The 14,729-nt window shown below is 39.4% G+C and overlaps 1 protein-coding gene across 12 annotated transcripts in view; it reads left to right on the top strand.

Moving 5' to 3' along the window:
- Positions 1-13,535, top strand: part of HECW2 (HECT, C2 and WW domain containing E3 ubiquitin protein ligase 2) — a 166,298-nt gene extending 152,763 nt beyond the window's left edge. For all 12 annotated transcript variants that reach the window (XM_086897047.1, XM_086897038.1, XM_086897041.1 and 9 more), the window contains 7 exons: positions 402-500; positions 1,682-1,811; positions 2,391-2,537; positions 2,933-3,047; positions 3,821-3,906; positions 5,231-5,343; positions 10,856-13,535. In XM_086897047.1, the coding sequence (XP_086753173.1) occupies positions 402-500; positions 1,682-1,811; positions 2,391-2,537; positions 2,933-3,047; positions 3,821-3,906; positions 5,231-5,343; positions 10,856-10,967 (802 nt within the window). In that variant the 3' untranslated portion in view covers positions 10,968-13,535. The remainder of the gene's footprint in view (positions 1-401; positions 501-1,681; positions 1,812-2,390; positions 2,538-2,932; positions 3,048-3,820; positions 3,907-5,230; positions 5,344-10,855) is intronic.
- The last annotated feature ends 1,194 nt before the right edge of the window (positions 13,536-14,729 follow it).

Raw genomic sequence — 14,729 nt, 5'->3', positions numbered from 1 at the left:
GAAAAACCTTTGGCCTCTCTGTAACATGAAAACAAATTAATCCTATAGGGGCGTGGAATGAAAATAGACAGTGGATATCATTTTGGGAGATAATGTGTTTATAAAGGGGCTGCTCTGGCAGTGGCTGGTTGGGTTAAATATGGATTAGACTTTTTTGAGCAGTTGTAACTTAGGTATCTGAGGGATTTTCCGCACCCTGCAGACTTGTTTTGTTTTTTCTTTTTTTTCCCCTGTCCCTTACTGAGAATGTTAAAGAAACCCAAGAAATAAACAAAAATACCACAATTTAGACATAGCTGTCTGATTTAATAATACTGTTTGGAAATACATGCAAGTTTTGATGACTGAGCAGTGTACCAACCATAGTTTCAGTATCATAACTGTAACTCTTTCTCTTCCAGGTTCAGGTTTAGTGGTCGAATTCTTGGTCTTGCTCTGATACATCAGTATTTGCTGGATGCCTTTTTTACAAGACCTTTTTATAAAGCCCTCCTTCGAATGTGAGTAGAATTGTTCAGTCTCCTCTTTTGTTTGGTTCCTTCCCCATCAATGATGCCATTTTGTGTATGGATTATTCATGATGCTTTATTGACAAAGGAGACAGACCATTATTTCTAATTCAATAAATTGATTTAATTCCATGATTTTTTAAAAAAAAATTTCCTTGTTTCCAGAACCTCAGAATGTTGTTTGTGATCAGTATGAGAACCTCGTGTTTTGTTGTAGCCCTGTTACCAGCTTTATTCTGCAAAGTCGTAGATTTGAAGATGTACAATGAAATGCTGTGGGCTTATTCCAGATATTAATAGAGTTCTTATTCATTTGTCATGTAATGACTCACAGGATAGGATATGAATCACTTCATAACTTAGACTGCACCATCCATTCTCAGAAGTAAACTGATTGTTGGCAATCTCCATTTTGAGGAGCTGTACTTTGATAGACTTCAGACTTAGTTTCCAGAACTACTGCTTCTGTTCTGGATGAAACAATGAGAGCTATGCTTTCTCAGCATGTCTGGAACCTAAGATCCAATGAATTTAAGGTGCTTTACTTTTTATTTGGAAGCTGGTTATGAGAAGTCTGGAAGCATTTTTTTTTCTATAAAACATCGCGTGTTTGAGTAGTGGGGAGTAATTCATCCATTCCTACTGCACATGTATTTCAAAAACACCTAAATGCTAGCAGCATCATTTTAGTAAGAAGGACAAGGTAAGGGAAAGTATGGCAAAAGGTAAAAAGATCCTTCTGTGGTAAGCTTGAAATCTAAGCAGTTCAACAAATGATGAGAGATGAGGCAGTGTAGCCACATAAATAAAAAGAACACTGCTTGCTTGTTAAAAAACCTTACAATTTCTTTTATTGTTTGAATTCTTTGTCTCTTCAATGTATGTATTTTCATAATTCCTGAATGTGCTTCACAGGAAACATGTGACAGACTCACCATAAACTTAAGAAGCAATGTGCCTTCAAATTAAATTCTTGAGTTTTGTGTATTTACAGAGTTACTTTGTGTTATATAATAACTGCTGTTACCAGCCAAATAAACAGAGATTTGAAATTGTCCTCTTTATTGATGTTTCTCTTGGCTCCCATTCTGTCTGTTTTGTCTGAGTTTACTTTCTGAGCACAGGCTGCTGCCATCATCTGTATTTATGTGTTTTTTTCTTTCTTCTGTCAGACTCTGTGACCTGAGTGACCTGGAATATCTGGATGAAGAGTTTCACCAGAGTTTGCAGTGGATGAAAGACAATGATATACATGATATCCTAGATCTCACATTTACTGTAAATGAAGAGGTTTTTGGGCAGGTGTGCAAGTTTCTTCATTTCCTTGGTGCATGCAACTTCCAGATAAACATTTATTTGGACAGAAGAAAAAGTGTCCCTGTATGCTACTTTGAACTTGTATTTAGAAAATTTCTGCTGGTGAAACCAATGTTGAAATCCAAGGAGGAATTATTATTTGTACCCAGTCAAACGTGTTTTTCTGGTTAAGGAGATTTTCTGGAGAGTATCTGAAATATCAAGACTTTAGGATTGTTTTGCTAGAGGTAGTTAGCCTAGATTTAATTGCAGCAAAGTTGCCATTCAAAGGTATTACAACACCTTTGTTAAGGTATTACTCAGAAAACTTCACTACTTTAATCACTTCTTCTCAACTTATTCTTAATACTAAGTATGTAGATTCCTCAGACTAAATGGAATTTAAAATACTATTTGAAAAAAGCATTTTTTATATGTTCTCTCACTTCACGTATTTCAGTTGGCTAGTCAGGCTTGGTTGGTGATTTTGAGGAACTACTTCGACTTAAAAATTTAAATTATTACAATTCCTTCTTTTGACTTTATAATAATTGTGTTGTCACTTGGTCATTTTTTTGTTCTAAGATCACAGAACGTGAACTAAAACCAGGAGGTGCCAATATCCCAGTCACTGAAAAGAACAAGAAAGAATACATAGAGAGAATGGTGAAATGGAGAATTGAGAGAGGAGTTGTACAACAAACAGAAAGTCTTGTTCGTGGTTTCTATGAGGTAAAAAGCTCAAAAATTAAATTTACTTCCTTACTCTTTCCAAAATACTTTTCTTCTCGTATACATTTCCAAAATACAGGGTCCCAGATACAATCAGAAGTGCCCTAGCAGATACTGGAAGAGGAAGGGAGGGTAAAAAAAAATTTTTTAGTCACTGATATAAAGAGTATGGTTATCTTCTTTGCACTGGACAATACTCTCCATCACTGTATGATTAACACTGCATCCTTGGTCTCTTTCTGCATTGGGTCTCTGAGACTTGTTTGTTTAAAAGGACAAAATCTGAATTCTGAATTACTGAAATGATAACTGGTAAATACCTCAGTAGCAGACTTTATGGGGAGGCACAACTCAGTACATGAAGAAAGCTGCTATGTATTTCATTTCTTTCACAGGTGGTTGATGCAAGACTGGTGTCTGTATTTGATGCCAGAGAACTGGAACTGGTTATAGCTGGAACAGCAGAAATTGACTTGAGTGATTGGAGAAATAATACAGAGTACAGAGGAGGTAACTTGAGTTTTGACTTGTTCAGTGAAAGTGTTGAGGACTGTGGAACTACCCAGCTCTCGAGACAGTAGAGAACCATCCCATGAGATACATTCATAGTAACTTTTGAACTTCTCTGGTTAAGTTAGTGTTAGGGGAAAGTAATTTGTCCATTTTAGTTTGCTTCATTGCATCCCCTTGCAGCTCTTTCCTGGCTGTTCTTGCCCAGACAGCACAACAGAGCACTCTTCTCCACAGAAAGTACTAGCTGCACACTGGGAGGGTACCTTCCAGACATGGGAGAGAAATGGAAATGGCAACCATTCTTAGTCAGATATTCCTCTTTTTTTTTTACACACTCAAAGCTGACAGGAAATCAGAAGAAATCTTGGTGGCTGCAGGCTAGTAGTTGAGATAATTTGAGAACAACAGAAGATTTGGGAACTGTGAGATACTGTGAGACAGATGGTTGTAGCATCATTTGTAGCTTTGGATAGATAAATACCACAGTATAGGAATATTTCAAGAATTGGTATTCCTGTTAATGACTGATTAATGGAAGAAATGTTTGCAGAAGGGATCTCACTTCTTTTTGTCATGGCATATTCATTCTCTGCCTTTAGGATTTTTAAGCAGTTTAGAAATATTTTTCTCTCCCATCCTGCCTTTTGATGCAATTGGATAAAGAATATGCCATTATTGTGACTCAGGTTACACTAGGAAAAGCTTACTTATTATTTCCTCAACCACTTTCACAGCACCTAAAAGTATAAAGACTCTTGTTGTTTTAACAGGTTATCATGACAATCACATTGTAATTCGGTGGTTTTGGGCTGCTGTGGAAAGGTTCAACAATGAACAACGACTAAGACTTTTACAGGTAAGAAATCAGCTGATCTGCATAAAAATAACTGAATTTTCATGCTAAACTAGCCCCATCCTGGTTTAGGATACCTGTAAATTATGGTGATGTTTGCTAGTGGGAATAGCCTGAGTCAGAGGCTAAATTAAATGTAATAAATTCAAGTGACAGAAGCTCACAGCTATTTTTATAGATTTCTAAGTTAAAAATTACATTTAAGTTACAATGGCTGAGGTCAGTAATCCTTTACTGTTGTTTGATTAAAAATACATTAAGACTCCTAAAGATAGAAAAGGAAAACTGTGTAATTGGTTATGTCATTAGGTAGAAATGTTAATAGTATTTATACAGCTTAGGAAGGAAAAAGCTTAGATGGAAGTTCAAGGCCTCAAATTATAAAATAATGATGGAAACCTTAAAGTCAGTCCAATTCTATTTTCACTAAACCTGCAGGTTGCAGTCATTCTGCAGCTGGAGGACAAAATATCTCAACAGATGAATATTTATACATGTGCATTTACTACTGAGTTAAATTTTTTAAGGTCAGGTTACATCCATCCTATCCACTGCAAAGCATACCACGTTATCGATCTTATATGAAATCTGCTGTTTTTAGCAATTGTGAATTTTTATCTGATTGCTGAATTATGAAGAATTCTCTTTTTTGAATCCATTTCAGTATTTTTAAAAAATCTGTAAAAAAGCATTGTGGAACATCTCATTTGATGGAGAGACAGAAATGTGTTCCTATCACATCTTTTAGTCAGAAGTTTTATAACATCCAGGTCATTGCAAATTTAGTAGTCCGTGATCTGTTAAAAGCTATGTTTGATCTGATCATGACAGGTTGTAAATAAAACTGCTCACCCATCAGTATTTCAGCAAATGTCAGTGAGCATATCTAACCTTCAGAATTTAGTCATTTTCTTACAGGAGTTAATTGTGGTTTATAAAGCAGTGGAAATCTATATAGCTAGAAAGGCATAACACAAAGCCACCTGACATTATTACTTTTTGTATTAATTCCTTTTAATGCAGGAAACAGCAGCAAAAAACTCACTTAGGCTTAAGTCTGAGTAACTGGATACTGATAGCGTGTTATTCTGCAGTATTTATGCAGCAGAAAACCTTTGGAGGAGATTAATCTGCTAAGTTGCCTCTTGCAGAGCCCAGCCAGGAAGTGGTGTGTTTGCCCTTAGCCTCCATGTAAAGTAGCATTTATTGCTTGTGCCTCACGGATTCCCTTGCTTTGCAAATGCTTTTCCAAAAGTGTGTGCTGCTGTGAGTGTCTCCCCCAGCCCATGTGTGCAGGCCCTGTCCTGACGTGTGTTTGTGCTGGCAGTTTGTCACAGGCACCTCCAGCATTCCCTACGAAGGCTTTGCCTCTCTCCGGGGGAGCAACGGGCCCAGGCGCTTCTGCGTGGAGAAGTGGGGGAAGATCACTGCTCTTCCAAGGTACAGCTCTGGGGGCACTAATGCCAGGGTGGCTTCCCAGTGCCACTCTCTGGGGTAACAGAGCACCTGTTTGACAAACATTAACAAGCTGCTTTCACTGAATATGCAAATATACCTTCCCTTACATGCAAATTTCCTTCCCGGATGTCGCAGTGTCTGATGCACCCATTTTGGTTTGAACTCAGCTTTGTTCCCTTAAGGTGGACAAGGCAGTGTAACTGTGGCTGACATACATATTGTAGTTTTTTTATCATGAAAAAATATCTTAGAATGATAGCTACTTCTGACTTTGTTACATTTGATTAAATGTGCAAGTATTTACTTACTGAACATGCAGTTCACAAGTTAGAAGCAAAACTTACCATGACTTGAAATAGCTCTTGTGACGATGTCTGACTGAAAGCTACTATCATATTTTTTGCATCAGACACAGGCTTTATATTATAGTTTAGTAATAAAATTTTATGTTTGGTCTGATGTCAAGTGTTAACAAACACTGAAGAGGCAAGTTGTGAGTGCAGAATAGGTTGGGAGGGAGTCATTTCACTTGAGAAGCAGCAAGAGAGACAAGAGAAGGTAAGGATTTCAAAGAGAACAAGTAAGATCAATTGAAATATGTGAAGAAGGTAAAGGAATGGTATGAGAGTCCAAGATATGAAAGCAGGAGTTGAGTTGTACAAGCCCTTGCAATTTATATTGGGTAGGGCATGTTTAGAGGAATAGGATGAAAAGATTAAAAAAAACCAAAAACCAAACCTTTCCAATTTTTACAGCAGAAAAAAGAATTCTTTTCAGAGGTCCATGGTAACAATACCAGGACTAGACTAATATTAACATGTGATGAAAAAAAACACCTTCACTTGGTTTCTTCATTGAAAAAATGACAGGTTCTTGTCTTTACTGTGGTCATACTGATAGCTGGGAGATTTTCTTTCACCTGTGAAAGAGCTGTGATTCTGCAGCCTCTAGAATGGATTACAGGTGGTTAGACACAGATTACTAGTGTGTGGAGTGTGGGCAACCTAACTCTGCTTCATCAGACCTCAGCTTTAGTATGCTGTGTAGAGTCTCTGAAGGCAGCTTTGGGCTGGGCTGATCCATGGAGGAGACTCAACCCTAATCATAAACCCACTCCTCATAAACAAGATGCCTCAGGATTAACTTGCGTTCAGAGTCTCATCTTAGACACAGGGTGGCTGTCAGAGACACACAGAGTCTCTCTGACCAGCAACCTGTAGGTTTTTCCTCCAGCACAAGGTCAAAGGCAGAAATGTCTCTTGGGTTGGCTCCTGCCATCAGAACCACATGGAGAAGGTCATGGGCTCAGAAGTGGTGCTGTGAAATCCACAGGCACTGTGGGTAGCCTTTAAACAGAGCCATCTTTCCTGTTTACAGCACAAATGACAGCCAGGCAACTGAAGATTAAAGGAATCCAAATCCTGAAAATCAGTTTCATCTCAAATATTCTGTTTCATCTGGGGGCTTAGTAATATCTTGTAGCCCAATAAGTCTCCTTTATAGTTTGATTATGATTGGCCTATGGACTAGCATTGATTTTGTTTAAAAAGTAAAAGCTGTGACTTTTTAGAAAAATAATTTCTGACTTCAAAATTCAAGATTTTTCTTTTTTTTTTGAGTTTAAGTAAAAAAAAAGATTGCATGATTTTTTCCATGTATTCTCTGAAGCTGAAATTCCCAGTGCTTGCAAGCAGAGCTTGCAGCATGGAAAACGGTCAGGAGCTGCCAGAACAGGATGTTCAGAATTTCCTCTGGAAAGGTTATGCAGAACCCTGGTTGCAATAAACTGCAGAATAAAACTGCTTCCAAAAGTACAAGAAACATGTCGAGAATCTTCGCAATCATAGGCTGTTCATCAAGTTTGGGGGAAATGCCAACTCCTCACATTTAAGAAATTGTATCATTCGTTGAAATTTCACTTGTTTCCCTTGGTTAGGAAACATTTGATTTTTGTCTCTCTGGATCATTTTTAGCATACAAATGTGAGAATTAAAATAAAAACTGTGTGTGACTAACACCTACGGTCATCATGAGCAAGTAGTTCTGGGTATTCACACATGGGGAACCTTGATCTCATAGAAAATGAAGCATCCTCCATATTTGTACTTAAGTGGGTTAAGCCCCAAGCCAAAAGCACTGTTTGCATTTTTGCACATGTATATTCTTGGATGCAGTGCAGCTTCAGCCTGGGTCTCAGCAGCCTCTGAGACTCCCTGTGCAAACACCGGGTACTGCTGGCTTGGAGGTAACACATCAGTAACTACAACCCCGAGTAGCCACTTTTGAGAGGTTTCCTAACAAGCCCAGCATGTGTAAACACATCGCTGGATCTGCTGGGAACGCTGCCCTAGGACTCTCTGACTCTTACTGATTCTCAGATAACTAAAGCTTTTATGTTAAGGCCCATCACTCACTCCTGGCAGTGTTGTACTTTGCAAAGTGGTCTCTTAGCAGGAGTGCCTGTGAAATTTGATAGTGCTTGGTGCTGGGGTGGCAAAAGTGCAGATTTAACAGGTCAGTGGACTTTGTTTCTTCCTCTGTTTCTAAAAACACTACTGCAGTGCTGAAAACACATAAGAATGCCCATCCCCATCTCTTCTTCCTTGTCTGAGACACAAAGGGCAGCTAGGATAGTCACTTAGGTATGTGGCTGTGGCCTAAGCAGCTGTAAATGTAAACACAAAAGTTTTCACTAAATGTTTGCCTAGTTCCCACTGTTCTGACTGCTGTGTAATCAGTTCTGCTGAATCCAAATAGTGAGATTTCTGTAAGGCACATGTCAGGTTGCTGAGCTTGTATCCACTAGGTAGCATGTAAAATGCCCTGGAAGGATTGATTATTACGGGTCTAGCTAACTATTGCCACGCCAGTGCCACTACTACTTCCTTCTTTTGCACTGAATTGCAGATCAGACTAAGCTAGGGGGAGGGACTGTTACTCTTTCAGTTCACTCCCATGCTGAGAAATTGGTTAAAGGTTCATTGCTGTACATTATTTATTCATGCATGTGATGATTCACTTGAAAATTATATTTATGTCTGACTATTGCATTTTAAGCCTGTCACTCTCTTCTACTACGGTAATCAAAATGAAGGGGAGTTTAATTTGGAATCTGGGAATCTAGACTTTAGGCACCAAGATGAGTTTTTATGTTGTCATGAGATGTGAGCCCAGGAAGATGAACAGTTAGTGGCCATGTGGTTTGAAATGTTGGAATGGGGAGATACTACCCAGAAGGAAAAAAACACGTTTCTCTCAAGAACTTAGGAAGTTGTTTGCTGGGGTTGGAAAAGCATGCATCGCCTCAGAAGACAAAGGTCTTGCTTTTGTCTTTTTTAATTACTTGGTTTTCCACAGTAAGTGATTCCATTTTCAAAATTGCCCTCAAAATAAGATAAAACTCAGTTCTCTTAATAAATGTAAACAACATGCCAGCTTACTATTAAACCAGTTCATAATGAATCCCTTGCTAATTATATACTGTGTCTTTTATAATTTGTGGTTTTACAGCCCACACAGCATGATCCATAGTTCTAATGAGTGGCTGTCAGCCCCATGGAGCCGAAGCATGTGGTTAGGCTCTTAATTGCCTAAGACTTTCCAACACTCTGCACTGAATTCAAGGGATCACTGAGTTCCATTTGCTGCTGGGCTTAAATTGGTCTTTGTCTTCAAAAGAGTATTTTCAATTTTTTTAAAGTACTCTGCAGGAAATGGAATAATTTAATCTATGTCACAGATATTATTTTATAAGGTTTTTTGGAGAGGCAAAAGAGGAGTAAAAAGAAAGCTTTCCTCCAGGAGTCTTAAGAGAGAATGGCTGGATAGAAAAATTTTACCAGAGGTCTGGAACAGAGAGTAGATAAATGCCATCTCTGCTACACTACAGCATGTAGCAGCAGCGTTCTTCTAAGAGTACTACTGTATTTGGGGAGGCTGCTAAAAGCAGTGTTTTTTTTAAGTGATAGCGTATTTGGTATTTGGACTGTGTTTATAATAATAGTGTGACCTTGTGTGCTGTGTATACATATCTTCAGCCTGATATTTTTATGACACTACAAGGCTGTAACTGAGTGGGTGTTTCAGCTTCAATGAGTTTCAGTTTGTAATAGACTCTTGGGTTTTTTAACAAGTGAGATTAACCCACTTCACTCCATGTTCCATTCCCATAGCTGGGAGCTGAGAGGTACTTAAAGTGGCAGTTAATGAATTTGCTCGCATGGAAGGCAACACTTCCTGGCTCAAAGGAAGTCTGTACAGGTCTGTGGTAGACAGCTGGATTGTGGGACTGGTTAGATTAAATGAGGACCTGCATTTGCTGTAAAGACAGAGCTTGCTTCCATTAACATGTTACACATTTATACTTAATACAGATCATACTGGTGAAGGGCAGGGCACTGCAGGAGGAGTTTGGTTTTCAACCAAACAAATAAATAAATAAATAAATATCTCTATGATGTATTTTATTGCAAAAGAATGAAGTATTTGTAAACAGAGACCTGGCAAAATACTAAAATCAATCTATAGTGAGGCTTTGTTACAAAGCTTTAGAGCAGAAGAGATGCCTCTTCCAGTTTCTCTTTGCATCACTTCATCCTCAAGAACCCATCACATTAATAGCTACATTATTGATTTCATTAGAGCAGGCTCATCCACCAGAGTGTTTTAGAAAGTACCATCCTTAGCATGCCCTGAGGTCGGGTAATGATATCTGTGATTCCACTATGAAGAGAAACCATTGTTATCTCCCTTTTCATTCCCTGGAAGAGGTTTTGAGAGGCAGTTCCAAGTGTGTCAACAAACTGGAATTAGATGGACTTCAGAAACTGAGAAATAAGTTGCATGGTCGCCCTCTTAAGAAAGCAGGGTGGTTGCTAGAGGTTTGTGCATGGTTTTGTGTAATTCCAAAAGCTGCTGGCCTCTAGGACAGATATGTCCATTGGGAGTATCATCACAAGCAGTAACGCCTCAAGAACACCAGCCATATGCCAAGGACATTGTAGAAGGAAGAGCATGTAATTTATCTGTCTTTGACCACTGTGGGATTGTTTCCTGTAGATCTTGAGACGTATGGAAGTATCTTGCTTATCATTACAAATGCAATATTCAAGTATCATCCATACAGAAAAGAAAGGCTACATCTCAGAAGACACATTTAAAGCCAAGATTTCAGAACAGACTGTTTGAATTGTACCATGCCAAATCTTTTTTTTTTTTCATGCACATTTGATGGATAAAATTTATCCCATGCCTTTTGGACTGTCAGTAGGTTTCTAAAGACCTTCATAAAATCTTCTTACTGGCTTATTTTAATGAGAAGAAAGTATATTAAACCTCACTACCTGTTCAATTGGAAAACATCATTTGACAGAACAAAGTCTTCTAAAAAAATACAATCTGCCCATCTCTATTCAAGCACATACCAGTCAGTGTGTTCTCTTTTGAACTTTTCAAATAATACACTTCTTTACCTCCTCTCTCTTTTTCCCCTCAGGGCTCACACTTGTTTCAATCGTCTGGACCTTCCCCCTTACCCATCATTCTCTATGTTATATGAAAAACTGTTGACAGCAGTAGAAGAGACAAGTACTTTTGGACTTGAGTGATACACAAACCACAGTGCCCCGCTCATTGGACTTTTGTGGATCTGTCTTCTCAAGGAATGAATGAACTTTTGTATTGGATTTCCTAGAGGAAAACTGTTTCATGGTGCAATTCAAATAATGAGGTTCCACGAAGGAGCTTGTGAAGCAATTAAAAATCATTGCGGTAGTGGCAGAATTCTCGACAGTGTGTGCTTGGTGTGCAGGGAAAGCCAAGTCTTGCAATCCATGGGTTTTTGGGATGGCTATACTTCTTAAGTTTATGTTCTGAGCAAACCAGAAATGTGATGTCATGTTGTGATCCATCTGGCTACTGCAAAACTGACGTGTACCCAAGGACTGGATTTCATCAGAGTTGTTGAATAGAAAATTCAAGTTAAAATGTGAAATTATGCAGCCCCTTACCTACCCAGTAAATTATCAAAAAAAGTATACAGCTGAACTTTTATAATTTTATTTTTTTTTTAAATTCATGAAGGTACATACATTACTTTATGCCATATGTTACAGCAGCATATCCAACACTTGCTTTACCTAAGACTACGAGTGCCTGCATGGGGAACACCATAGAGCTCAAGTTCCTGGGGCAGAAATGAGTTGGAAGGAAAGTCAGCAACAAAGGATGTAACAACAACGGCTTGTGCATTGAGGAGGTTTGTGGAAATGCGTTTGCCAGTGGTGTGTATGACTAAATATGGGCTGTTACAATGAACTTAATAACTTATTAAGACTGATTTTATGCTTTATACTGCATGGAAACTATTTTAAGAAGAAACTAGCAATTTACCACAGCATATCAGGAAAAAACCCTAACACAGTGACTTCTGTTTATTTTTATAGGTTCATTATATTATGTTTCTTAGAGTGTAAACAGGAAACAAGCAAACAAAAGTGTTATTTCTGTTTTGTCACTTTCCATGCTTGAACAGACATTCTGCTAGTGTTTATTCTTTAAGCACTCTCCAGGGAAAAAATGCCTTTTATTTTTATAAGAGTAAAAAACTCCCGAAAATATTTTGCACTGAATGTACCAAAGTTGAAGGGACATTATGATCTGACTGATAGCAAATTGCATCACTATCAAATATCTATAAAAATGCTTAGAAACCAGGCTTTCTTCACAGTGCCATGTCTATAGATATCAGGACTGTGCACATAAGTAATAATTTTATAATACTATATGTGATATTGTAATATGCATTTATTTTAAATGCATCTGGGTCATTTTTCATGCATTGGGTAACTTAATGCAGTGGAGTTTAATACAGATATTTCATATGTTCCCCACAACTTTTTATTTGTACAGCACTGTAAAACACTAGCTCATTTGGAAAACCATGAATAAGTTCTTTAAGGTGAGCCACTGGTCATAATGCCACTGTCCTGTATCAGTGAACACCTACAAGATGTAAACTGTTCGTAGTGTCCAAGCTTGCATTTTCACTGATAAATAGTTTTCTTATCAAATGTTATTTGAAGCAGTTTTTATGGCATATCAAACACTGCATGGACACCAATTTCTTTATGCTTAATTTTGCTGAAGTACACAAGGCTTGCTCGCTTCTATTTTTGGTACTTTTCCTCCAGATGGTCTTGTGGAACACTTGTGCAGCTGTGCCCTCTTTCTTGCACAGCTGCTGTCACGCACTGCATCCACCACATTTTAAAATTCCAGGAGTTGTGCTCGGATACTGGATGACAAGAACACGAACCCAGCTCTGTGCTGGCCCTTCTGGTAGCGCCACAGCACAGCAAGCCCTGTTCTGTGAGAAAAGTAGCTTTTGAAGTAACCTTCTCACTTTGGAGGCTCTTGAAGGGGCATCTGAGGGAGGTGTCCTGCTTGTTCTGGTGGGAGGTTTTTTCCAGCGGAGGCGAGCATCCCTGGAGATGTCGTCAGCAGAGACTGCCAGTCCACCCTCCGAGGCAGAAGGCAGCTGCAGCTGTGGTGGTGACTGAGAAAACCCTTCAGACTTGCTGAGGAAATGTCACATGTGCAAAGGAAAAGCAAAATCAGGGGGAAAGCATTCTTTTATTTCAAGAATAATTGAGCTTCTGCATGACATCTGGGACTCTCTTAAGTAACTTAGGTTTTCTTAGGCTACTTCTGGCTGGTATGAAGTAGCAAAGAAAAGTCCAAACACATCGCCCTGTTTCTACACGTATATTTATCAGTCTTTGCTAAGATTGCATGTCACAGGTGCTAATGCACATCTCTTTTCAGAACATGAATGAGCAGTAGGCAAACTGACTTTTCAGCAGGTCACTCCAGCATGGCTCATGTTTCATAGGATCCATTCACTGAGTAGCTAAAACTCTGGCAATCGGAGTAGAATGCAACTTCTGATTGGTCGAAGGACTACAGAATTTTCATTTTACAATACTGTGTTATCTGTGGTCTTAAAAAAGAGATTTCCCAGGTGGAAACTGTATCTACAAGTTTTGAAGCAGATACTCTTTGGAATGAAAAGTTTAAATATTTGGCACAAAGTAAGTTTATACTAGTTTGCCTTTTAAGTTATGCTTTTGTACAAAACTAAAACAATAAACGCATCTTGTCAATTTTTATTTAAATATATCTGCTGCACCCATTTGTTCTGTATTTATGCATGTAAAAATAATTTAAATCAGCCATGATAATCTGGTATTCTGTAAAGATGTGACAGGGTCACCGGTGGGGCAGCTGTCAGTTAGAAAATAGATAAATATGAAAAAAAAAAATCAATCCAGAGCCTTTGTAGCACTAAACCCAAGAGAGACTAAGGATAAGTTGCTGCTTCCTCCTCTGCTGCCAACATCCCCTGGGGGACTCCAGAAAAGCTCTGAGTGAAGGTTGAGGTGTCAGCTGGGTACAGCTCCCTGTGCTGCCTCAAGCACTTGGCCCTTTGTGATGGTGTAAGTGATGCTGCTGCTCTGAAGGGATTAGCAAGGAGGGAGTACAGGAAAGCCTGAGCTTAGTCAAATACCCACATCTCCCAGTAACTGCTTGGAATATTCTCCCTTTGGTTTTTTGAAGCCATTCCTGTTAAACGTGTCCCAAGGGAAAGCCAGTTTTCATGTCCTGCAGCTGACTGCAGCAGGCAACCACGAAGCTATTGCTTATGACAGACACAGTGTAGCAGGGATGAGGGTCCTCCCAGAGAAAGGCCAGGGAGCCTTTCCAAAGCTGTGTATCTCCTCCTCAGAGCTTTTCCAGATGGTGCTAAGGAGCTTTGCATTCAGGAAGGAAAAAACTAGAAGAGTCCTTTCAGCCAATGGCAACTCATACTAACTTAACCTGCACCATCTCCATCACACAGAGGCTGACAGGGAATGTCCCTGCAGTAATTTAAGTGAGGTGCCCATATTTCCTGCTCTGCTGGGAATGGAGCCACACATCACCAGCCAAAAAGCAGCTCCCAGGTCACTGCAACCTGGGCAGGCTGGCAGCAGAGTGGCCTCTGTCCTGCACATGCCAGGGCCAGGGCCCCTCTCCCCCACCCAGCAGAGGTGTGTTTGCTCACCTGGCACTGCTGGCAGTCATTAAAGCCAGAACACTCCTAAATACACCACAAAAGCTTGGAATCAATGAAGTTGTGCAGTGTGGCACCTGCTGTAGCAAGCAGTCACCCATTCAGAGCCTGCAGGTCAGCAGCTGTGAGGGGAGCGGTGCCTTTGGCCACAGCAGGTAGGGCACAGCCATCTGCCACCTCTGTCACACTGCCAGCAGCACCTGGCAGGGCACAACAGGAAAGCCTTTCAATCCAGACCTTTTTCCTCACCCCCTCC

Source organism: Cyanistes caeruleus, chromosome 7 (assembly GCF_971803275.1).
Source record: "Cyanistes caeruleus chromosome 7, bCyaCae1.hap1.1, whole genome shotgun sequence".
Classification (NCBI taxonomy): domain Eukaryota; kingdom Metazoa; phylum Chordata; class Aves; order Passeriformes; family Paridae; genus Cyanistes; species Cyanistes caeruleus.
This window is presented reverse-complemented; position numbering and strand designations above follow the sequence as displayed.